This window comes from Ammospiza nelsoni, chromosome 3 (genome assembly GCF_027579445.1).
Source record: "Ammospiza nelsoni isolate bAmmNel1 chromosome 3, bAmmNel1.pri, whole genome shotgun sequence".
NCBI lineage: Eukaryota > Metazoa > Chordata > Aves > Passeriformes > Passerellidae > Ammospiza > Ammospiza nelsoni.
Genome location: NC_080635.1, coordinates 79,461,739 through 79,486,927, shown reverse-complemented (window position 1 = coordinate 79,486,927; position 25,189 = coordinate 79,461,739). Strand labels below are relative to the sequence as shown.

The 25,189-nt window shown below is 43.7% G+C and overlaps 2 protein-coding genes across 4 annotated transcripts in view; one reads left to right on the top strand and one right to left on the bottom strand.

The window, feature by feature from the left end:
• NOL10 (nucleolar protein 10) overlaps positions 1–988 on the bottom strand; it is a 50,305-nt gene extending 49,317 nt beyond the window's left edge. The window contains exons 1-2 of the mRNA XM_059468616.1: positions 867–988; positions 368–413 (exon numbers count right to left, since the gene is read on the bottom strand). Coding sequence (XP_059324599.1) covers positions 368–413; positions 867–932 — 112 coding nt within the window. The 5' untranslated portion in view covers positions 933–988. The remainder of the gene's footprint in view (positions 1–367; positions 414–866) is intronic.
• A 345-nt stretch (positions 989–1,333) lies between these two features.
• Positions 1,334–25,108, top strand: ATP6V1C2 (ATPase H+ transporting V1 subunit C2). Of its 3 annotated transcripts, XM_059467511.1 has the most exons (14): positions 1,334–1,437; positions 5,893–6,110; positions 7,249–7,316; positions 13,533–13,618; positions 14,196–14,225; positions 17,709–17,803; positions 18,505–18,596; positions 20,188–20,286; positions 21,330–21,398; positions 22,325–22,417; positions 22,832–22,925; positions 23,262–23,359; positions 23,780–23,909; positions 24,732–25,108. In XM_059467511.1, exons 2-14 carry the CDS (start codon positions 5,982–5,984, stop codon positions 24,825–24,827), a joined length of 1,179 nt encoding a protein of 392 aa, XP_059323494.1. In that variant the 5' UTR covers positions 1,334–1,437; positions 5,893–5,981; the 3' UTR covers positions 24,828–25,108. The 3 variants fall into 3 exon arrangements, with proteins under 3 accessions (XP_059323494.1, XP_059323495.1, XP_059323496.1); XM_059467512.1 differs by lacking the exons at positions 1,334–1,437; positions 14,196–14,225 and having other exon boundaries at positions 5,800–6,110; XM_059467513.1 differs by lacking the exons at positions 1,334–1,437; positions 5,893–6,110; positions 7,249–7,316; positions 14,196–14,225 and adding an exon at positions 12,945–13,162.
• Positions 25,109–25,189: the final 81 nt, after the last annotated feature.

Sequence of the window (25,189 nt, the reverse complement as noted above, 5' to 3'; positions counted from 1 at the left end):
CAAATAGCCTTTTTTTTTTGTGTAAGAAGCTCAGGCTAAAGTGATGTAGTCCTGCTCCCTAAGATTAGCACAGCATCACAAAGAAGTTTATTGTCTGATTTTAATGTAAGGGACAACGTAGAATTCATCCATCATGTTTCTGTTATAATCCACAAGCCAAATATTTAATGTCTAAAATTTAAAACACCACTGATGATACAGTGTTCAGGTGAAGCTATATGAGAAGTCAAAATAACTATCTGTAGTTTAATTCTGTAGTTTTTATATTATGACTTAGGGATAACTTCTGTGTATCAGTCAGTGAGGAGTCTCCTCTGGGCCTGCACGTTATGTATGTGGAGTAGCCGAGTGCGAGGGGAAAACTCACCCACATCTTTCTTCTGTAAAGCTCTTTTCTTCCTGTCAGAGAGCCACTGCAAGCAAAGGCATACATGAGTCTTGAGCTCATTATTCATACAGGAACCCGAGAATCAAAACTTATCCAACCATTTGAAACGTAAGACATTTAGGCCGCTAATTCTTTTCTTTTTCTTGATTATCATACAATTTCCCTTCCACTGATAAATTTAACCATTCCACATCAAGAAAACGTACAAGGTCGTGCTGCTTACGGGTCTGTGGACCAGCACCGCCACAGCCAGAGGTTCACTCATTTAAACTGCATTTCTACACTCATTTAAACTGCATATCTAATGCAAGAAGCACTCAGAGCTGTTTCCCGGTAACGATCCCAACACAAGCGCACATGGACCGGGGCAGCCCAGCCAGGCCGGGCCGGGGCTGGGCCCCCGCGCCGGCACCGCGCGGGCCCGGCTCCCGCCGCGGGACCCGGGCCGGGCCGGGCCCGTTCCCCACGCCGCCCTCACCTCCGGGAGGCTCCTGCCGGCGCTCAGGCTGTAGATCTTCACCTCGTTGAGGCTGGAGACCTGCATGGCCGCAGCCGTGCCCGCCTCTTCCCGGGCAGAGAGGAAGCGGAAGGCGAGGCGCTTCCGCCGGCTCGGCCTCACCCGGCGGCTTGCGGGGCCCTGGGGAGGGTGGCCCGTCACCGGGACTCTGCCCCTGCCTCACACCGGGAAGAACGGGGGAAGCAGAGCAAACCCGCGGGACAGCGAGGTCCGCTGGCTCCGCAGCTCACAGCGAAGCAGCTCCGCTGCCGCCTCGTCCCTGGGCGCTGGCCGCGGTCCCGGCGCTGCCGGGAGTCGGGGTGGGGGAGAGGGCCGGAGCCGGGGCGGCCGTGAGCCCTCTCCGCAGGGCCCGGCCTGTGTCCGGACACAGAGAGCCTGTCTGTCCGTCAGGAGTGTCCGTCAGGCAGCTGTGGCGTCATTCTCCATGGTCTTCATGTGAACTCAGGAATGCAGGAGTTCTTCCTGCAGCCTTGGTGGAGGAGGTTAATTTTCTCACCCCGTGGCAGACCGTGTCCCTTAGCCATGGAAAACAGTGAGTGCGGGATTTGCTGAGCAGAACCTTGACAGCAACCGTAGAAAGACACATTCTTATTGCTTTGTAGCATCGCTGCTGAAAAAAGAAAAAAAGAAAACCAGTATGCAGAATTCCAACCATTCTTGTTCAATTTACAGGATCAAAAACAAGGACTGAAATAATGTATATCCAGTCCATATGCGTGTTGAAGAAACAATGAAAATCGCAACTAAATTTTAACAATGCATGTCTCTGGCACTGAAGCGGTTCCAAATAATTCTTATGCATGGAGTATCACAACAATGCTGATACCAATATCACGACTAAAAAGAGCTCTGTTAGAGTGTTAGAGCTGAGATTCCTGGGTGATGAGCACACCTAAATACAGGTACCTGTAAGTTTAAGCGAGGTGTTTAAGCTCCCATTTCAGAAAGCTAAGGCTGTACTTGCTTATATGTAGGTTGTCTAGTGACATCTGAGATGCCATGTGGTATCCAGGGCACCAGGACGGCACTGACACAAGACTGATGGAAAATACAAACCCTTCTGTAGTGTAATCTGCAGGCAGGATGTGCAGGGACATCTCTGGTGGCATTAGAAGCTCACGCAGCTGAATCTCATCCCTAGTAAATGCAGTTAATTAAGCCTGAGGAGTGTGATGCAGCAGCCACTGAATGTTTTCTGTGGGGTGAGTTAGATCAGGTTCCACAGTCTGATTAGAGCACCATGAGCCGTTAATAGACATTTAAAGCTGAATTGCTGAATTCACTTATCCACAATTCTGGGCATTGTAAGGAGTCCCAGACACCCATGGGGGGTTGGTTAATGTGACTTGGAATGTGCAGCAGACCTGTGTTATCTTAGAAGAGCAGCTTGAAGGCACAAGAGGGTATTCCAGGGCACCTCAAGAGGCATTCAGCAGAGTCTGATGTCTGAACCTACAAAGAATTCCTAGAGGTCTAGAATGCTGAAGAGAGCAGCTTTCCTTCTAGTGTCAGTGTCATAATTGCCTAGGTAATTAATTCTGGTTATCTGTTGGAGAAAGTTGTCTTGGAATATACTTCAAGTGGGGTATTTCAATACCCTTAATCATTGTCTGGAGGCAGAGTTTTGCTCCCTTGCTGTGGCACTTGAAGAAGTACCCACAAATACTGAGAGGCAAAGCCACAGAAAAGTTCATTGCTTTGGTGGATCAAAGGGAGCAGAAAGACACGTGATGATCATGAGGGAATTAGACAGCCCTGAGATCACATGGCACCATATGTGGGGCCAGCCAGGGAAATGAGCTGGCAGAGCTGTGTTACCACCAGACTGCAGCACAATCCTGGTCCCACAGCATGTCTGCCTGCTCCTTCCCCTCCACCTTCACTGCTGCCTCATCCAGACTAAAAATATGTAATGGGGTAAAAAGAAAAAAGTTTGAAAAGTCACAGTAAACTGAAAAAATATGATAATGGAAAACATTCAACAGGACACTGCTTAGACATCAACATCATTCTTGTTAGTTTTCTTTTAAAACAATAAATAAGTAGCATAAAATATTTCACTCTAATAATAGTAAAAAAAGCTATACAAAGGGGGAAAAAATGGCATTCCTGCTATAAAAATGTTAAGGAATTAAGTAGCGTATATTGCAGAATCCAAAAATCCAACAACCCTATGGCTTGGATTTTACCTTATTTGTTATAACAAGCATGTGTACAGAAAAACATTCCTAAAATCTAGCACCACTGCAGCAAGAAACTTTTCTCATCTGTTAGCACTAGTTTCAATTTACATGATTCTAAATTTAAGGAGATTATGAGAATGTAACATTTCTAAAATTAATTATGCAAAGCATTTCCACAGCTTGAGACTGCAACAAGGATCCAGTTAAAACTGTTCTTGGTTTGTGATGGGAAAGAACTGCCTTATCTAGGTAATCAGCTCTACTGTACCTTTCAGACCTGTAAGCTGTGGGTAAAGATAGGTATGATGTAGATACTTCAACATCAGTTAAGTATGTTTTCATTATTAAAATGTATAGTTTAAAGAAACAAACAAGAAGGATTAGGCAATAATTACTTCTTCAGTGAATGCCATCTCACAGATCAATATGTTCATTTTTTCCCATAACTTCTGGAAGACCCTTTGTCATGCCCAAGGGGACGCTATGATTGAAAAGAATTTGAATCATAGCAGTTATGAGAACTGAATGTTTAATTAGCCTAGAAATGAAAAAAAAAAAACAACAAGCAAACAAAAAAATCCCTACAAAATGGTTATTTCAGCTACAAATCTCAGTATCTTTTTCTGAGTGCTTTCAGTAGAGACTCGCTTCCTCCACACATGAATTGCTTTTTATATATCACTAAAAATGTTAAAGAGAAGTAAAGGAAGATGAATCTTTGGCTAACCTAAAGAATCTATACATTTAAGGTCTAAGACCTTGACCTACATGTTAGCTACCTAAAGCATTATTTACATGGCATCATTCAGGATGCCTTGCATCGGCTGCTTCTTCCTAGTCCTGAAGACACTTTAATATTTCAGGGGTCTTCATTTAAGGTTCTTGGAAGTGTCAAGAGCTCTGCTTCTGTGCATGACCAGACCTGCCTGCCCCCAGCATCTCAAACCCTCTCAGTTTATGACAGATCATGTGGAAAACCAAGAGCATCCTTCTGTTTGATTTCTTGTAGGGGCTTCATTTACAAAGAAACATGAGTTAAAAATACACCATTTTTGGAAGAAAATAAGCCCCCAGTAATAGCAGAGTTTGCCTAAGCATGACAAGGATTCCTAAGTATTAGACAACTCAGCTGGAAGATGAGAACTGGATAACCCCCAGTGAGGGGGCTCGACTCCCTCTTGCAGAGGTGCCTCTCAGGGGCAGGTACCCAGCCTTTAGACACTTGTTACCTTCAGAGCATGTCTGGATTAGAAATTCCTGGAGAATATCATTCCACACAACCTGTGAAATACTCCCAATGTCTTCACCAAGCTTAAGGCAATGTAAGACAAGCTCAAGAGTTGCTAAGGACTAAAAGTCACAGCTACACATGAAAGAAGAAGCATCACCAGGAACGTAACCATCTCTATTTTGCAGAGTCCACTACATATTTGTTAAATGAAGCACTTAGGGAAGTCCGGGAAACAAGAGTTTCCTAGAAGTCTTTAATTATTCCGAAAGCTTCAGACTTGCTGAAGGTGGGCAGTGTTTAATAGAAACAAATGGCTTCTGCATTATTTGCGCCAGCAAATAGACAGCGAGGAGATGCAAAGCTGCCCTAGTCAGAGCTGTGACAGAGCTTTCAGGGCACCAGGTGCAGCAGCGCCCTGTGCTCCGGGGGGAGCCCCGGCCCCCTTGCACCCACCCGTGGATGCGGCGGCCGCCTCTCTGCGCTCCGCCCCGACCCTGCCCGGCCGCCGCTCCGGGCACGGCCGCGCCGGAGCCGCCGGGAGCGGCGCGGGCACGGGGAGCGGCGGGGCCGGGAGCGGCGGGGCCGGGAGAGGCAGCGGGCAGGAGCGGCAGGGGCAGGTAAAGCGGCGGGCAGGAGAGGCAGCGGGCAGGAGCGGCAGGGGCAGGTAAAGCGGCGGGCAGGAGAGGCAGCGGGCAGGAGGCTGGTAAAGCAGCGGGCAGGAGAGGCAGCGGGCAGGAGGCTGGTAAAGCAGCGGGCAGGAGAGGCAGCGGGCAGGAGGCTGGTAAAGCAGCGGGCAGGAGAGGCAGCGGGCAGGAGAGGCAGCGGGCAGTGCCCCGCGGAGCCCCGGCTCCCCTCACAGACGGGCTGGCAGCGCTCGGGCCCGGCGCGGGTGCCCAGGGGCGAGTGCCGCACCCGCCTGTCCCGCACACCTGAGAGCAGAACGTGTGGCGGGGATGCTCCGCGGGAGCTCGGGAAGGAACGGAGGATTGCGGTGTGGTGCCAGCTGCTCGCTCTCCTGCCCTCATCTCTTTGCTTCGTGCCACAGTAGTTGTCCCTCTGTTCTCGCCACAGTTCCATCTGTGTGGCTCTGCCGATATTGTCCCTGTACGCCAGGGCTTGCCTTCCTCCCGCTCCTTCCTATCGAGCCTGGGAAGAAAAAACACAGAGGACAGTAATATTCTGTGCTGCCAGTGGCACCTTTTGCAGCCTCTATGTTTAGCAGCGGTCTTGCTTTAATTTTTCCTTGCAAATGTCCAACAATTTGAGAGAGAATATTTATCAAGTGGAAATTCATTATTACTTTTGGGTGGTTTGGTGAAGCCCCCAAACTCCCCAACAGGCACTGAACTTAAAGCGCAAGGCAAACGGAACAGGCTGGGAGGGAAAAGGGGAGGAGGAAGCTTAATTTCTTCATGCAGAAACTGGATGGAACAATCCTGAGAAGGAAGGAACAGCCACTCTTTCCGTGACATTCTGGAGAAGGTCATGTTCCATTTCAGCCTGAGATGCACAACTGACTCACTCTCCTGGTGTTTCTGAAGAAATCAGTGATCTGTTCTGTTTCTGTTCTTAGGGAAGGACACATTTTGTGTGGTGCTCTTTTAGCCACTTACCTGCTTTGAGTTTCTACAGTGACCAGCAGCGAAGGGAAAATATTAGATCATGTCGGAGTTCTGGCTAATTTCTGCCCCAGGAGACAAAACAAATCTGCAGGCATGGGAGAGAATGAACACTGTGACATCTAAATCCAACCTGTCCAGCAACAGTAAATTCCATATTCCAGACTTAAAGGTAAGTGAGGAAGGGGTTTGTATATGGGCAAAACAGCAGCATTAGCCAGTGCTAAAGACTTTTGGGATAAATACGAGATTTATCATTTGGGATAATATGCAGGGGGTAGAAGGAGCCTATGGTTGGGGGATGAGTTGTGTTCAGTCAACTGAAAATTGATCAGAGAGAAATAAGTCATTGTTCTTGAAGCTGAGCTTCACATTGGAAGGGTAGATGTATAAGGAGTAAACATGAGTGAGATGTTAAATAGCTGATCTATTGCATTCCATGTAAAATGTGCTCCTAGTCATGAAAGTCATACAGCACGGTACATCCTGGATTGCTAATGCAAAAGGAGTAGCTGACTATCCACAGCCATGGCAGCAAGCCTACTGACAGAGAAAAGAGTGTTGCTTTTTTGTGTGCACAACAAAGAGATTGATAAGATTTTTATCATCCATGGACCTTATTTTTAATATCTGTGGACCGTACCCCACTAGTGGTGGTGAGAGTCTGCTTATGTTGAAGGAAGTAAAGCATTTGGAGTATCTGAAGATGTCCATTTGCATTCTATTTGTCCTATGTAAAATTTATTTCTTCTCTCTTAGATTGACCGAACATAATGTTGAGCTGGCAACATTACAAGAAAAGGTTTGGCAATAGGCTGCAATACCATAAATATGAGGTTATGACTGACAGTGATTCAAAAAGCAGATGTTGGTCAGAAATGGCTTTGAGAGACTTGCTTTGGTAATAACAGAGAACACAGACACCCCCTTTTGAATAAGTGCTGCTTCCTTTTGTTCTCTTAGTACATCTGACTTGTTTGTATCTGTGCATTATTTGTGTGCATTTCCAGTCACTGTTTTGTCTGGTTAAGACTATTCTATGGAGCTTGATGATAGAGGACAAAAACAGGAAGAAAGACACTGACGTGTAATCTTGAGATTACACATACTTTTTTCCTTTATTGGAAAAGGCTTTTTATGCCCTAGTTCTTGGGTAAAGGAATTGCTACTATTTTCCACCAAGTAAATAAGTTTCTGCCAAACTGTTAAATTCATGTGTACTAAGGACAAGTCAGTCCCCTTAAGGCTCTGCCAACAGAAGCCTTAGACAGAGTTGTGCATCTTTCACCTAATTCTCATCTTTTGCACAGGTGGGGACACTGGATGCTCTTGTTGGTCTGTCAGATGAGTTGGGAAAACTTGATACCTTTGCTGAAAGGTAAAATAGATCTTATTTACTACCTACAAATGAGAAACAGACATTGTTTTTATGGGATGGTATGTCCTTGTGTTCACCTTGGTCTGACTCAGTTCAGCCTGGACTACAACTGGACTAAAGTGGATAGGCTTTGTTTAACCCTTGTGTTGATTGTCATGGAGTTATCACTCATGAGAAAGACTCATTCCTTAAAATTTAGATGAATTATATCCACAGTTGCTTTGTCAGCACAGCAATCCATTCGAGTGGCAGTGCTAGGGAAGCTGTTTTTCATAAGGAAACTGTTTTAAATGGTGGGTTGTGGGGTTATTTTGTTTTGTGCTTTTGTTTTAAAGAACATCCTCCCACCTCATCCAGAAACTTGATAAAACAACATTTAGAGAATGTGAAGCCCTCCCTGATCTTGTTTTGACAGAATATTTCTATTGAACCTTCTATCCCTTTTCAACTAGATAGAGGACCTCTAATGATTATATTTGTTTGAATGAAGTCCAGACTGCTCCCTCTCAGGCTTTTAAACTCCTTAAAAACCAGAATATTGACTCATATTGCATCAAACCTACTTAAGCAAAGATTCACATGATCTTCTTGCTGACAATTACCAGGTTTGCCTTTTGGGACAAACTGACCTGGGCATACAAAAGAATAATGTAGTACAGCAAGCGAAGAAAATGACGAGTGAAGGTATAAGCTGCTGGGTTTTTCTGCTTTGTTCTACTTTTTGCTTTGGCAGCTTACCTAGTTTTGGTCACATACACATGCATTAGCTCTGGGTCTTTTTGCCTTTTGTCTCCCAGTCCAGACTGATAAGCATTTTCTTGTCTAAATATGCTCAATCCTTTCATAGATCTTTGTGTGGCAGTTGTAAAGAAATACAGAAACCCTGATATAAACTACGCATCTATGCTAGGCAGTTTAGGTGAATGTTGGTCTGCTAGAATACATTTCTCCATAGCATTTTTTTTTCCTGATTTTCCTAGTGCTACACAAGGGCTGTATTAGAATGATTGCATATGATAATTCTGGGTTGCACACAAGATGGATCTTTTAGAATCATAGATATGATTCATGTCTCGAGTTGAAACGGTCCCATCACCATCATTGAGTCCAACACCCTGCGCCTCACAGAACTACCTAAAACTAAACCATACTGATTCTTCAGGACTTTAAGCAAGGCAAAGCAACCTGATTTATCAACAAAACCATCTCCATTGTGACCCTGCCAAAGATACTGCCCCATATTCTTTGTAACATGTTCCAGCTTCTTCTTCAATTGTAGAGGTTCTTGAGGAAGTGGAAAGGGGGGCAAATTTGGGAAGAGACAGTGCCCATACCTGCTATCTGTTCTAATGGAAAGTGTTGGATGATCCTTGTGGATCTCTTCAAACTCAGAATATTCTGTGATTCTGTGTCTCTAATCAGGGTAGCAGATAGGAAGCAGCTGTGTGTTCTGGGTTTGAGGGCTGCCAGAAATTATCAGAACTGATTTTTCAGAAAGGCATAACTAATTCCCAGCTTTGTGAAGCATTAGGAGTTCTGAAAAGCTGAGTTCAGAATCCATGTAAGATCATGGAGGGCAGTTAGAAGTGAAATGTCAGTAAGAGCTCCTTAGGCTCACTGGCTCCTGTTATCTTTGTCTTTACTTGCCAGCACGATACAGCTGTTCAAGCTGAACACCACTTTACTGCACTAATTGTCCCTTTAATGTCAGTAATGACTCTTATCCTCTGATGGGCTCTGGGGACACAGAGCAAAGGGGTCAGTGAGGCCCATCCACTGTAATCTGCTGAGGCAAGGACTCTTCCTGTTTGTCTCATTTGCCTGTCAAGATCAACAAGATTTAAAAATAAGAAATATGTTTTGAAAAATAAGAAATATGCATTAGAGTAGTAACAGAGAATAACAGAATAATCAGAGGTATTAGCAGACTGAGTCCCACAAGGACCTACAAAAGCATTTTGCATTAAATAAATGCCTCAGGTTTTACATGTAAACCCTTGTGATTCAAGGGTTAAAATGCCAGGCACTCTCACTTGGTTGAAGTAAATGGCATCCAGAGGGTTACAAGCCTGTTCAGATGACCTGAGCATTTATGTTCCTGGTTCTGTGAAAGAGCTGCCTGCTGAACTGTTGCTGGATAAACACAGCTGCCAGTAAAGCCAGGCAGTGCAAACCTGTCAGCACTGCCTCCTGCCAGGACAGCAGAGAAGGGGCAAGAGTTTGCAGGAGCTATTGTTTCCACATACTTTTATTATTTATTTACACAGGGAGGAGGAGTGTTTTTCCATGTCATCCTGTGGTAGCATGGAGCTCTCTCAAAAGCTGACAGTTTCCTGGGTCACTCTTACCCAGGGGTTCTCTCTGGTGCTGGGTCAGTGGCATACCTGGGAGTGGCCTCATTGCAGGACTTCTGCTCCCTGCAGTGTTTTGGAGGCCTGGTGGGTAGCACCCTTTCTTTCTCACTATCATTTAAAGTGTGTTAGACGTTTTTTTGGAAGCTAAAGACATTGCACAAGACATAATAGTAGGTTAAATAGAGTTACCCCCTTTACAGATTTTTATTACTACTTCTTGAAGCAGCTTTGCTGAAACTGTCTTTTTATAATGCATCATTTGATCATGATATTTGCTCAAAATGGGATTCATCTTATCTAAAGGCAGAGATCTGATACTTAGCTGTGAAAACTGTCTATTGTTGGATGTCAGTGTAGTCAGTGGGGCTCCTCCAGGGGTCTGATTCCTGTCATTTGCTCCAGACATCAGTGGTGTGGAGAGGATAGGTTCTGTCTTTGCATGGGAAATATATTGGGTGAGCAAATCTCACTTGCTTTCACAGGATGCAATGCAAGGCACAGAGGCTAAGGCAGGACTGGAGAACATTCCTCTGGCACAGTGTATTACACACAGTGTGGCTGTACCCTGCTGCAGGGACCATGGGATGTGTGGGTGGGAAGGGAGCCAAGCCTTGCCTGGGCAGGTAGGACTGTCAGGTGCATGACAGCACACACCTGTCCCCCGCTCTGTATCCATGGACAGGCCAGAGCTGTCTCCCACCTGTCAGTCAGCCACCAGATGCACTCAAGAGTCCTGAAAGCAGCTCAGATCCTTTGGAGAAGCTCCTGGTTTATACATGTCCCTGTGAACTGCTTTCTCCATAATGTCTTTAACCTCTGCTATGCTGTTGGTTTTACCAACTGCTGTCTCATTATGTGTTCTTTGGGCTCTTGGAGCATCGTGAAGGAGACAAAACCCAGCTCTAGCTACAAGCTGAAGTTTGCAGAAGTGCTTAGTAAGGCTGCAATTGTCAGGGAAGCTTTGCCTGGATCCCTCAACCCCCCCACAGCCTGAGTGTGGGAAACGTGCTGTACCCTCACAACCTCCAGATGAGTCCCTATGGGGCTGCAGCCAGGTGGTGAAACACAGCAGCAGCTCTGAGAAAGGGAGGTGAACTAGAGCACAGTGGTATAGATTCCTCCTACAGGCACTCTGAACTGCATCTGTCCAGGGTCATGGGAAGAATGATTTGGGTTGAAAGGCTACTTTAAAGATCCTCTGGTTCCAACCCCCTGCCATAGGCAGGAAAACCTTTCATTATACTAGATTGCTCAAACCTCTATCCAAACTGGCCTTGAATGCTTCCAGGGACTGGGCATCCACAACTTCCCTGGGCAACCTGTGCCAATGCCTCATCACCATCATAGTAAAAATTTCTTTATATCCAGTCTAAATCTTCTCTTAGTTTAAAATTGTTGCCTCTTGTCCTGTCACTATAGGGACTGGTAAAAAGCCTCTGTCCAACTTTCTTATAGGAGCCCTTTATATATCGAAGTCACAAGATCATCTCTTCTTCAGACTGAATTGACCCCAAATAGCACAAATTTTGAGTACTGCATTCTTGGCAGCATCAACAATCTCAGACTTTTCCTAGCTGTCATAGGACTGGAAAACCTTTTCCAAGACTCTAAGTTTCTTCGCAGTAACAAAGATAAATGCAACTGCTTTGCAGCACATGAAAGAAAAATCCTCTTTTCTAACACTTTCGTGGTATGTATACCTGACCCAAAGTCTCTTTTCTGCTCCTGAAAACCACAGGATTGGTTACAACACCACATTGTCCAACCACATAACACAATGTCCAAACACTGTAGATGCCTTTTCAGTCTCCAGCTCATCTGCAGCTGTAGCAGTCTCCTCTTAGTAAGGAAAGAAAGAGAAATGAAGCAGAAGTGAAACATGCTGTTACACTCCCTGTCACAAGGCCAAGGATAATGTCCACTTTGTGTCTCTGCCAATTTAATGGTCAGGCAGTAACCTTGTGGCTTCTGGGCTCTATACAAGGTGCAATCAACCTAGGACAGTTAGGGAACTGCAGGCCAAATTCTGTGAATACTTTTGAGTGCAGAAGGATACTTGAACAACCAGAGAGTCTTGCAGCCTGTATGAGACAGGGGGGACTACTGCTAGAGGGACTCGATTAATCCATTTCTTAAAACAGGCAAAGAATAAGTGGCACTGTTGTCACATATAGCACAAGAGTTCTACTGTCATTACATTGCAAGGGTTCCATATTGCCAGAGTTTTGTACCTCCTTGATGTTTCTTGTAGGCATCTCCTCCAGGTACTGACTCTTCCTTGGCCTCACAGCAGCCACCTGACTCCCACCAATCCACTCTTTTATAACACTCTTCAGATTGGCTACAGCTGTGGCCTGTTAACATCAGGCCTGTTCCTAACCCTTAATAATTGGCTCAGCTGCAACTCTTTAGGGGGTAAGATTACTTTCTATACTACCTTTATTTACTTATGTTCTACCCCCCTACAATTCCCCCTTTTAATTACAGAGGAGCAGCATTTCTAGAAGGGCATATTCAAATAAATTAACATTATGACACATCCATATATTTCATTTAAAACTAAGAGTTATACAAATGTTCAGACAATATATTATAGTACAAATATGTATATTTCTGAGTGTTGGTTCAGTTTTGCAGCTTTTCTCAGTTTACAAAGTACTTATCTTCAAAATCTTTTATACTCATATTTAACAAACACTAACAGCTGCAATTGACATATTTTACCAATAGTTTAGTATTCAAGTCCTTTTCCCCAAATCCACAAGGTTATATAGCTGAATCCTGTTTCCCCAAATCCAGAGGATTATATAGTTTAGTCCTGAATCCACAGGGCCATATACTCTAGTATTTGAGTCTTTTTTTCTCAAATCCTGTCAAGGTCACCACTTGTTGTCATATATAGTGCAAGAGTTCTATTGTCATTACATTACAAGGGCTCCATATTGCCAGGGTTTTGTACCTCCTTGATACTTCTTGTAGGCAGCTCCTCCAGGCACTGACTCTTCCTTGGCCTCACAGCAGCCACTGACTCCAGTTCCCCTCGGCCAACCAATCCACTCTTTTATAACACTCTTCAGATTGGCTACAGCTGTGGCCTGTTAACATCAGGCCTGTTCCCAATCTCTAATAATTGGGGCTCAGCTGCAACTCTTTAGGGGGTAAGATTACTTTCTGTACTACCTTTATTTACTTATGTTCTACCCCCTTACATGGCACAGTGGAGACTCTGTTCTCTAGGAGAGTCTCTGCACAAATCACTGTTCTGGACTGGGTGGAACGATTTGAATCTAGCTCTCCTACACCTTAAAGGAGAGTAGGAGTCTTGTCCACCATGCTGAAAGAGAAGAGAGAAGGAGTCTTGAAAAGAAAAGGAATAAGGAAGAAATTCCCATCAAACAAGATAACACTGCTATTTTCCCCTGAGTATTTTCTGAGAACCTTTTCTCAGCGAGCCCTAAGGATGTCTTTAGCATTCTATGGAACAGATCTTTAGTCAGTGTCTATGTGTAGCCTCCTTTGCCTTCATTGCCGTGGGGGTTTTAAATGAGTTTCTTGCCATTCTTGCCTTCTGGTTTCTGCTATGCATAAAATAGGTGTACAAAAGATTGAATCTTGATATTCTGTAAGTCCAGAACACAGGCAAAATGACATTACCTATGTTTTTGCAGAGATCAGTGTATTTAGAGGTAAGACATGGAGTTCTGCATTGTGTCCTAGATTTTTTATTATAATTTGAATTGCAAGTTAACCTGCCTTGCTTCAGAAATGTTTTGTTTGGGCATTTCTGTTTATTAGATCACTGTGAAACTGTTTTTAATAATTTTGTTTCTTCACTAACAAAGCTTCTTTTGTTACACTTAAGTGTAATAAAGAAAATAGCCCAGTACATAGGAGAAGTTATGGAGGACTCAAAAGACAAAGTCCAGGAAAATCTTCTGGCCAATGGAGGTAGGTGCTGTGAATGTGGGGGTTTAAATGCATTGATACTGCTTTTGCTTGCTTCAGAATATGAATATGTGGAATTGAAACCCTCACACTTCAGCAAGGACAACCATCAGCAACATTTTATAAGAACGTGTCTAGCCTGCTCCCATTTTTCTCAGCTGAAGCTAACTTTGGAGTGAAGATGAAAGTAAGAGACATCCTTGTTCACTCCTAACATGATTTAGCACACTCCTGTGCCCTGCCTGGGCTTGATTTCTTAAAGGCACCTAAATCACATTCTGTATGGTTGTGTGACAACTGTCAGTGATCTGTCAGTAATTTGCATTTCCCAGCTATTCTGGAAAAATACAACAAAATTGGATGTGGTATGCATGCTGATTACAGACTTACAGCATGATGCTGTTGGATAAACTGAGAGTGTACACTCCATCTCCCTTTGTCTGCAACGTTGTACTTCAGACCTGTATTAATAAAGGATGGAGAGGAAGTTCTTTTAGAAATGTCCTTGAATGATATAAAACTGATGTTTGATGGGTGCAACTGTTCGAGAAATACAATAATCCCATTTACTGTGTTTCAGGGCTAAAGGATAAAATGAAATGTCTCCAAAGTATGTTGAGGACTGATGGTTGTGGTGTTGTTCCATGCATGCATTTGTGTATATTAGTGCTAGACGCAAGTCTTGGTCTGGTTGTAGAGATACAGTGATCAGGTTACGATGGATTTCTCAAGTAACAACCTCGTAGCTTGATCACAATATCCCTATGACTTGAGAAACAACAGGTTTCATTAATTTCCTCTGTTTCCCCTTTTTACACCATTTTTTCCCTATCAGCTCTGCATGTGTTCTATTAGAAGGATATGGTAATTACTTGCATGTCTTACTAATTTCCTCTGTCTGGGGTTGGTTGTCCAAACAAATCATATTGAATTAGGGCATTAACCTTTTTAAGATTACCAACTGCATCTTAAAAAATGAAGTCAGCTTTAGTATATGAGGATTCCCCTAATATATTCCAGTGTCAGTCTTCATAAGCTTCAGCAACTTTACTGGACCAATTCTTCCTCCTTCCCTTTCTGATTAGTAAAAAAACTATAAAGTTGAACACTTTCTTGAGGCTGTGAAATCAGAACCAAAATTATAAGACATGATTTATTGTTGCACAGTCCTGTTTCATACTATTTGACCATCCCAAAATTGTTTTAAGTAACACTGGCTTTAGCTCACTTGTATATAACCCCACTAGCAGTTTGGTAGTGGCTATGTGTCTAAAAAGTTTTTTTGCTAGATTTTTAGGAACAAAAATGCAAAATAGTAAAAAATACAGCACTTTTAGTTACATGAACTTGCACACACACACACACTGAACTTTCCAGTGGATAACAGTTGAAAGCAGCCACATGCAAATTTTCCTCTTATAGAGGGAAATGTGTGCTTGTGTAATATAGAAACTTTTAATATATCTTAACAGCATAAACAAACTTTTTTGAAATGTAAGTAAAGCTGTCCTTCAAAGATTTGTACCAAATTCTCTTCCATTTATGGAAATGTTAGACCTAAATTAATTTTAAAAATTGGTAAGTGGTGGAGCCATTCCTTAGAGTGAGCCCAAAACAAAGCAAAATGGGTAGCATAACAATTTTGAAGAATTGAGTGTTTTGGAGAGGAAGTATTTAACATTGTGTTTTAGAGCTGGTATGTAAGTTGGATTATGAGACATGCAGGCTGTGGGTTCCCTAGGCAGCTGTGAGCTGGTTGGAATCATCTCTCCTGGGTGGGCAGCTGGGTGAAGCCCTTTAGAAGTGACTCAACAGGTTCCATAAATGAGGGATGCCATTCCAGGAGCATCAGGGTGCTGGGGCTGCTTGGCATTTTAAACACAGCTGTGCTAGTGTGTTCACAGTAGTTTTCTCCATCCCCAGGATCAGGCTGCTTAACTAAACTGCACCAGTGCCAGCTAGCACTGGCAAGTTCACTCAGGAGTGAGCTTGAAAAACTGGGCTGAGAACTCAAGCAGTGCTCGACTGGCCAACATTTGGATGCTGCTGAGATTCAAGGAATGTGAGGTTAGAAAGGACATGTGAGGTTCTTCAGGGAACTTTTATATCTCATCAGCTATAAATTGGTCAGTGTCTGTCTTTAAAGAGCCTGAGTCTGCAAAGCCTGAGCACACAAGCTTAGAAGAAAGGCAGCAGGGTGAAATCCTTGTGTTGTGTACCCTGTGCTGAAAATGCTGTGTGAACTTGGTTGCTGAAGTATTTTTGACCTGTCTGCCTTCCCCACAGAGATCACGAGCAAGCATCAACAGAGAAGTGTGCATGCAGCAGCTGTGTCATAGCTCTCCCAGTCTTCTGCCGTTTTGCCCCTTCTCTACACCCTCCCTGTGCAGGAAAATTTGCTCATTCCTGATGGGGTATCAGCAGGAAGGGTTAGATCTTTGCCCTATGACTCTTGACCATTGAATGTGGGGGACATTGACACAGCTGTGGTTTTGAAGACGGGGAGAACACTGCCATGGCAAGGGCTCTCTGCCTTCCAGGCAGTTTATCTCTTGCTAAGAAGCCTATTTCTCCTAACATAAGATTTTCCATGCTTTGGAAATTTAATAGGGTAAACTGACTCTGTTGTGGGGTGAGAGAAGCCCATGGAAAGGATAGTACTCTCCTGCCAAGGGTATTCAGTATCACATGAGACTGCAGAGTACCCTCAGCCTGGTAGTATGGCAATTACACAGTTTTTCACATTCCTTCTCATGCATCTTGGTTTAACTAAACCTCAGAGTCCAGCCCTCTTGTGTTCAGACCTTGCTGTGGGACTGAATTAACTCTCTGAACAAGGCAGCAAAGAACACTGAAGTGCCCCAGCATGCATGTCCTTTTACTTAGCACCTTGAGCTTGTTTTGCTCCCTATCACCTTAGAGCAACTTCCCAGACATTCTCCATGTCTACTCTCCTGGTCTGGAAGGAAGCCCACCCTTTAGGTGACATGCTTCTGGCCTCCTTGTCTAGACCTTGAGACCCTGCCTGCCGCCTTCTCCTTGTCTCCCTAACTTTTTGGGGGGGCAGTTCCAGCCCTTCTCATTGTGGCAGGATGCATGACTTTACCCCATCCTAGAAAGGTCTGCAGGAACACCCTGTAGTGGTGAGTTCAGCATCCAAAGGCCCTCAGAACTCAGACAAAGAGCTGTTTGATTTCGTGAGCTGCTGGAGGAGAATTCTTTATTTGGTACCATAATGTAAGCCTTAATGTTTCCTAACATTAAGAGCCCTTGATCTTCAAACAGTGAAACAGGAAAACCTTGTTCTAGGAGCTGGGTGTTGTATGTGCTCATTTCCCCTTCATTCTGGAAAGATGATGTGGGTCCCTGTGGGTCCAAGGGTGCTTTGTTTTGAGGGTTGCATGCACAACTTTCCTTGCTGTGAACTCCTTGCTGTGAATTTCTCTTCTTGGATGCTGTGACTGCATTTATCTATTATATAAATAGCCTCTAGCTTTGCGTGAAATGGGGACCTTTGTGTGAAAAGTCAGTGAGGAATTCCTCATCACACCTGCATTTGTTTGATTTCTAGTGAGCACTTAACTGAATCACAGAGAAGTGACATCTGCTACAGTCTTAGTACCTTTGATCAGGCTCTCAGCAACCCTGAATATTACTGCTGATCCTGGGCACAAAATTTTTCTGATAGCTCTTGCTGGGTTTAAATTCAGGCATATTGCAGAAATCTAGATTGAGATTACGCAAAACTGTTTTTACTGTGAAGAAGAGTGGCTGTACACTGCTGTGTCCCACTGATACAGATAATTTTACACTTTCTCTGTACTTTTAGGTGTAATGCAAGAAATATCTTTGATTTAACTTTTAACTTTTGGAGATGTCTAGGAAGTTGATTAGATTGGGTGATCTAGATCAAATATCTAGATCATATTTGATCTAGATCAAATCTCTATAAGAATTGAGAAGTAGGCTTCTGGTTTTTAATGCTCTGAAGTTAATCAGAGCTATGCCTAAGCTATAGCTGGGGACTACTCCCCAAAGCTTGACCTGCCATCTGGTACACTATCTGCTTTCATGCATCTCTTTTTATTTTCAGTTGATCTCATTAGCTACCTGACACGGTTTGAGTGGGACATGGCCAAATACCCCATAAAGCAGCCGCTGAAGAATATATCAGAAGCATTATCAAAGGTAAATTGTACTCCACATTTTAAGATGTCAGCATGGGGAAGTGTGTCTTTTGACTAGTTGTGATCCCTCCCCTCATGGTAGGAGAGGAGCCTTTGCCTTTGTTTTGGGCAGGAGCAAGCTCAGAAGCACACACTTTGTACTAAAGCAGTTGATATTACTATTGCAGTATAAATTAAAATAATGATACATATATTGAAATTTATCCAGTCTGTAAGTATATGGTCCTTTATCAGATTCAATAGAGTACATTGATATGTTTTGTGCACTTTAATCCCCTCCATTGTAATTTTCTTTTATTTTTTTTCATATACTGCCATATTATTCTCCACTTCAGAGGTGTTTTTCATGAAATTGTTAGTCTGACATTAAATCAAAAGCCTTCAGGCTGAATGAATTATTTACACTGTCAGTTCATTCAGAAAGGCATGATGTGTTGTTGTTCAATGTAGGTAACAAATAAAAGCATGAACTTGCCCCTTAGGTAGAGCTTTAGCACACCAACAGCAGCAGCTGACTGAACCCCATTTTCTGCTGAGGCCTTTGCCCCAGGGGATCTCTCACCCTGGCTCTCTCTTGGCCACAGGCTGGTGGTTTTAGGAGAGCTGGCAGCTGTGTCTCTGTGTTAAGGTGGTAGTTGTGGGACAGAGGGGAGAGCAAGGCCTCAAGCACTGCATTGACTCCCTTTTTTCACTTTGTTTTAGCAAGTGACTCAAATAGAAGCAGACCTGAAGACCCGATCAGCTGCGTACAACAACATTAAAGGAAATTTGCAAAGCCTGGAGAAGAAAACGATGTAAGTATTTTGCATTGGGGATGCTGTCGCTGGCCGAAACGTGGGCAGTGTGTGCTCGCACCCATTGCTGTGTTCTGGTGGGAACAACTTATCCAGCTTTAGAACATGCTGAGCATTTAGAGACCCAGTGAGAACAGGTGGTAGCTGGTGTGGTCAGCATATCTCAAAATCAGCTCAGGGAGACTGAAGTTCCTAATAGGATTTTATTGACATTGTGAGCAGGCAATCTTGGAAAAAGTCAACTGTTTTGCTTTGATGGGGCTTCAGGGAGTCAAAAATTAGATGAGCTGTGTCAGCTGGTGGATTCCTTTGCCACATGGAGCTGTGCCCTATGTTCTGAACAGCATTTGCAAAGCTCCCAAAGGAAACAGCTCTGTCTTGCTTGATCCTGCACCTCATTAGCATCCCACTTATATTTTTGTTTTCTTTTGTCCCTTTTGTTGGTTCAGGTAATGCATTGTTCAGGCTTCCCAAATGTTCTCTCTCCTGTCTTCATCTGCTTATGATCTTTGCCTATGTCCGTGGTGACACCTGGGTTTTTTTTTCCTAGGATATTACTAGGGAGAATGGTAAAATCCAGTAAGCAGTAAATTTAAAACAACTGAGATGATGCTGTGCAAGCCCTCACCCAACACATGCTCATATATACTATTGTTCCTACTCAGGGTTGGGCACAGGGCACAGGTGGCTGCCTGCTGGCCAGGGCTCCACCAATTTGCAGAGGGAGAAGAATGGAGACCTCATGGCCAGGGACAATCTTGTCATCATTCTGTCCGTCTTTAAATGCTGTCAACTCTGGTGTCCACCAGTGCTAGATAGCTTGGGTTGAACAAACATTGAATAAGTTACCAGCCAGTTAATATTTAGACTGGCCCAGGGAACCTCAAACCCAAAACTAATAATTTAGGTCCTTCTTCACTCCTGCCCAGTGACAGGGAGGGGAGCTCCTTTTCACACCTAGTGCTTTCCAGACACATACAGACAGCCCTGGCTATCTACATGTCCTAGGAATTAATGTGATCAGGTGAGCTCAGTGTGTGGAGACCTCCTGCAGGTGCCACCTGTGCATGAGACTGCTGCTCTCGCTGCTGTTCAGCAGGAGTGTCTCAGCCTGCTGGTTCACAGCACTCTGGGAATGCCAGGTTGCTGTGATGGCTTAGGTCTGTACATACATGTTTCACTCTGCCTGCAGCACAGTCACACCAGCAGCTCAACAGGCTTCCTCAGAGAGCAGGTGCTTCCCACAAGATGTGGTGATGACTGGGAGCAGATGTGCACTTCCCAAGTATTTACACCCTTACTGTAAAAACAATAGCAGCAGAATGGTGTGTTTTACATAAAGGGCATAAACTGGCCTTCTCTAGTAACCAGTATTGTGTCCTTTAGTATTAGTTACTTTTTGAGTCTTTTAGTTGCTGTAAAAATAACAGAACAGCTATTTAAGAAGTGTAGCTGTGTCCTTTAGCCACCTCTTTCTAGGCCTTCTTCTACCCCAGTATAGATTAGCATCTCCATCCACAGCACAATGCCCCCAGTATTCCACTGCTGAGTTCCCGCTACTGTTATTTTTACTTTGTCTTCTTCACCGCAGGGGAAATCTGCTGACCCGGACCCTGGCAGACATTGTGCACAAAGAAGACTTTGTTCTCAATTCCGAGTATCTTATCACACTGCTCGTCGTGGTGCCAAAGTAAGGCAGCAGTGGGTGGCACTGAGTCCCAGGCCTAAGCACCACAAGCAGGTGACACCTGGTCAGGTTGGGGCAGCTCGTGACTGCCCTGCTGGGACACAGGTGGAGCCCTTAGCAGAGAAGAAAGAACAATTTCTGCCAAGAGTGGTGCTAGCACAAAAGAGGGAGATAAAGACTGCACCACAGCTGGAGCAGGACAATTGGCCTGAGGGTTCTTCATGGTTATGAGTGGGTTCTCAGTCTCCTGATAGGAATAGTATGAGCTAAAAGAAAACCAGATTTTGACTGCAGCCTAGCCAGTCTCTAAAAGGAATTAGACCTGTTCAACTCACAATCTCTCTCTGCTGGCTGTACCCTTGTAAGTGGCCGTGCATAGGATGACTGCTAACAATGGGGAAGTTACACCATGTTCTCCTCAGAGCCCTACACAAAACTTTTCCTCTCCATATAGCCCTGTCCCAACACACACATACAGCACCATCACTCTTCTGGCTCTGAGAAACAGGTTACAAAAAGCTATCTGAAATACTTTTGTTGACTTCATTATGTGAGTTTATTCACACTAAAAAGAGACTTCTCTCTTTGCAAACTCCTACCATACCCTTGTTCCTTTCTCACAGGGCTGGCATTCACCATGAGTGCAGTCTAGCACCAGATCAGCTCTGGGATTGCACATAGCAGATGTAGCACACCTACCCATGGACCAGAGCAGCTTGTGCAGGGGTCCTGGAGCATGGGACACTGTGTGGCAGCCTGGAAGTATGTGCCATGTTCTTCCCACCATCAGTTTCCTCATACTGACCCTTCCTCAAGCCAAGATCCAAAGTGAAGACTGAGGCTGTAGCATTGAGGGAAGCATCTCCTCAGCTGGTAACTAGGAGAGGAAAGGATAGGAGAGGCTTAATGCATTTTAATGACATAACCAAGCACAAAGAGTTCAACCCTTCTACCCTAAGTACTTAGCATAATTAACTACATATATCAACATTTGCTTTCCAGTATATAGTATTTATTTACTGTGCTCTGTTTTGTGTTGCTCAAAGGTCAAGCTACGTACAGTGGCAGAAGACCTATGAATCACTCTCAGATATGGTAGTACCTCGCTCCACCAAGTAAGTGAAATTCCAAATTAAGCTCTGTGTTTGTTTCAGAGATCCCTGTCTTGTTTCAGCCCCTCAAACTGGTGGATCCTAGAGGAAATCACTAGTCTAAATGCATAGGTTCCACATTAATGTATTTGCAATTCAAATAGAAATTAGTTTGTTGAAGGAAAGTACAGATGAAAGAAAGAAAGGTCAGGTTTTTTTACAATTAGCTTCTCTTTTCCAGTAATCTATTTGTTTTTACTTTCAACCAGACTGTTGCTTGTTTTTGTGTAAAACAGGCAATTTATTACATTAATTGAGGTATAGTTCAGACATATGCAATCATATAGAGCTTTATGGAAAGTACTTTATAAAAAGATGAAACACTAAATCTGCATTTTTAATTGCTTCCTGTTGTAACATAGAATAATTCAGCATACTGTCATTTGAACTAGCAAAAGCCATATTATCTCATCCTTTCAGCCTGGGTAAAAAAATGTTTCCTAGGACTTAAATATTCCATTACTTAGCTCATGCAGACTATGAGATCCAGTCCAGGGCACAAAAGCTGACCATGGTATTACCTGAAATGCAGACGGTGGAAAGCATAGAGAAAGAAACAAACTGTCTTGTCTACTGCCTGCGACGAAAACACAAGTGCATGTAAAGCTGGGGGAATGTTACCAGGAAACACAGAAAAATCAGGCAGGCAGAATGTGTGTGTATTCAGTGGGCTCAGGAACTAAACCAGTTGAGTTTTACATTGAGATAGAGTAGCCAGTGCAAGTAAAGTATTGTTCTCTATTTCTGTCACAGCAGTTTTGAAAAAGCAGGGTGTTGTTCAGTATCATAAACGAAAACAGAAAGAATTGCAAAAGAGGAAGATGAGGTAGGTAAAAAAGGCATGAGGGATTTGCCATATCAAATCACAGCAGTGGATTTCTCTCCCACAGAATGATTGCTGAGGATGCAGAGGGAGGACTCTTCACTGTGACCCTATTTAGAAAAGTGATGGATGACTTTAAGGCTAAAGCCAGGGAGAACAGGTAAGAAGCCCTGACTGCTGGGCAGGGCAGGCTAGCAAGAGATGAGGACCAGGTGAGGCTTGTTGTGTGTGCAGGATGCCAAATCCATCACTGGTTTTAGGACTTCTTGACTGCTTGTGTTTCTGTTGGTCCTAAAGCCATTGAGAAGGCAGGGTGGGAAGGAGCTGTGGTAGCAGAATGAGTGATCCTGTTCTTTAGGCTCCAAGTTACAGATGCTGGAATTACCCTTTCTGCTCTCATTCTGCTGGCTTTCTGGGGGTGATTTCAACTCCTACCCTCCCCATACTTTAACTTGTTAAATGGCTTCAATGGCTAGCAACTTCCCATACTTGCTTCTCCTTGGAAAAAAGAAATGAGAATTAGTCCACATTGCCTGGACTAAGGCTTGTGAGAGCAAATGTCATTCAATTGTAGGTTCATGGTTCGAGAATTTTATTATGATGAGAAGGAACTGAAATGTGAAAAGGAAGAGCTGATGAAATTAGCTTCTGACAAGAAGCAACAATATGTAAGTAGCACCTTGTGAGTTGGTGGCCCACATAGTGGCAGCCTTTGCTACCAGGGTGCCTAAACACCTCTCTCAGAAATGGCTTTATGGTTCCAACTGTCTCTGGTGAGCTCATTTAGTCCATAAAACTGAGGCATATATAATGATAATAATAAAATTATCATAATTAAGAAAAATAATGATTTGGCCAAGGTCACTTGAGTTTCTGATAGACTGGGAGCTACTATCAGGCTGCCTGGGAAGTATCCCAGCAGTCCATGATGGCCTCAGTGGCAGTGCTGGCTATGGAGCTGCTTCACTCAGCGAGGGGATCACAGCACTGTTCTGGTCTCACAGGGCCCCTTACTGCGCTGGCTGAAGGTGAATTTCAGTGAAGCATTTGTGGCTTGGATTCATGTGAAAGCCTTGAGAGTTTTTGTTGAATCTGTCCTGAGGTGAGTACACACAGAGTGCAGGCAGAGATTCCTGGGGAAGTCAAAATGTACAGCTCTCTTCCTGGTGCAGATCCTTTGTGGGAAGAACCCTTACTCACCTTGTTTTGTCTTGCTCGAGGTGTGTGCCTTACACACTCCATTCCAGAAGCTCACAGCAGACAATATAGATGTCCACAAAAAAGGTGACATACAAATCTGGTGAAAAACGATTTTTTGGGGGTACTTACAGGGAAGGGGAAAACAGAAAGACACTGTTTAGTTGACTTTTGGCTTCAAAAAGAAAAGGCTTTCCAATAAGGAGGCAGTGTTGTTTCTGCAACACACAACCAGTGGGCATGCCTGAAGGCTGAGGAGGGAGAAGGGCATGAGCAGACAGCTGTGACCCTTCCCAGCAGGTGATCAGGTATGTTGTGTTCCAAGGTATGGCCTCCCTGTGAATTTCCAAGCAATGCTGCTGCAGCCAAACAGGAAGTCTGTGAAGCGCCTGAGAGACGTCCTGAACGTGGTCTTCAAACACCTGGATGAAGTTGCAGCAGCAAGTATAATGGATGTATGTATTTGGACTGCAGGTGCACATGCTGTAGCTTCTCTCAGCTTAGCTGAATGAACACTTCCACTGTCCTGGGGTTAGAGCATGCATCTGCTCACATCTTGCAATGACAGGAGTCCTGGATGCAGCTCTAAGCCCAGCTGGTTACAGACTGGATTAGGGTAGGCTCAGATTAGGATGCAGATGCAGAGAGATTGCTTATATTTTCTGTTGAAGCATCTGATGTTTACAGCTGCCAGAACAAAACAGGTCTGCTCTACACTTTTTATGTAGGTGAACAGCTTTTTATGGCTGTTCACCTGCATAAAAAGCTTAAAATCTACTATAAACATTCATATCAATACAAGCAAGAAACATTAATTTGGAACTAAAACCTAGGACTGTCACACCTCTGTCCTCTGTAAAAGGCTGTCATTTATAAATAACTAGGCCTTCAAAAAGCAGCAGTACTTGCTTTCTCCTTTCCCGTATGTTGAATTACAACTCGAAACAATTTAGGCTAAAGCAATAAATGAGGTAGCAGGCCTTCAAAACAGCAAGCATGGGTCCCATTGCACGAAGGGAGCAAAGAGATGAGTTGCCGTGGAGCTGAAGCACACAAAAATGCTACAAATTCATAACAGCACAGGCATGAATTCTCAATGCTAATTACTTTAGGCAGCCTGAAACAAGAAGCAGAGCGGATTCTCAGTGAATTCCCTACCTTAAGCATGGCACATACAAAGCTCCATTGCACCTGTGGGAAAGGAGAACAAAAGCAATCCCCTGGAGCTTGGAACTGTGCAGGTTTACAGGTACTAAAGTGGTCATTTCCTTTTGCAGCCTGGCATGGACATCCCTGGGTTACAACTGAGCAATCAAGAATACTATCCTTATGTCTATTTCAAGATTGACCTCAGTCTTCTTGACTGCAGTTAAAGAAGAATTGCTCAAGCTTCATCTATTAAGTTTCAAGACTGTCATGTTACTGTAAAACAATCTTTAGCTGCTGAAAGTCAAATTAAAATGCAAATACTGTAGCGGGATGAGCTTCCTACCACTTCTAGTAATTTTTAGTGATTACAGTAAAAGTTATCTCTTATTCATAGTTTTACAAAAACATATTTCAGAGGCAGAGGTACTATGGTAGTATTTATTTTTTTGGTAAGTTACAAAGATGAAATATCTACTGGACTTGAAATAAAACAAATTAAAAAGTATGGTGGCTAATGGATCTACTAGGTGTATACAGTCCTTTTTCTAACAAAGCAAACTTAAAAAAATCCAAACAGAAAAGGTAG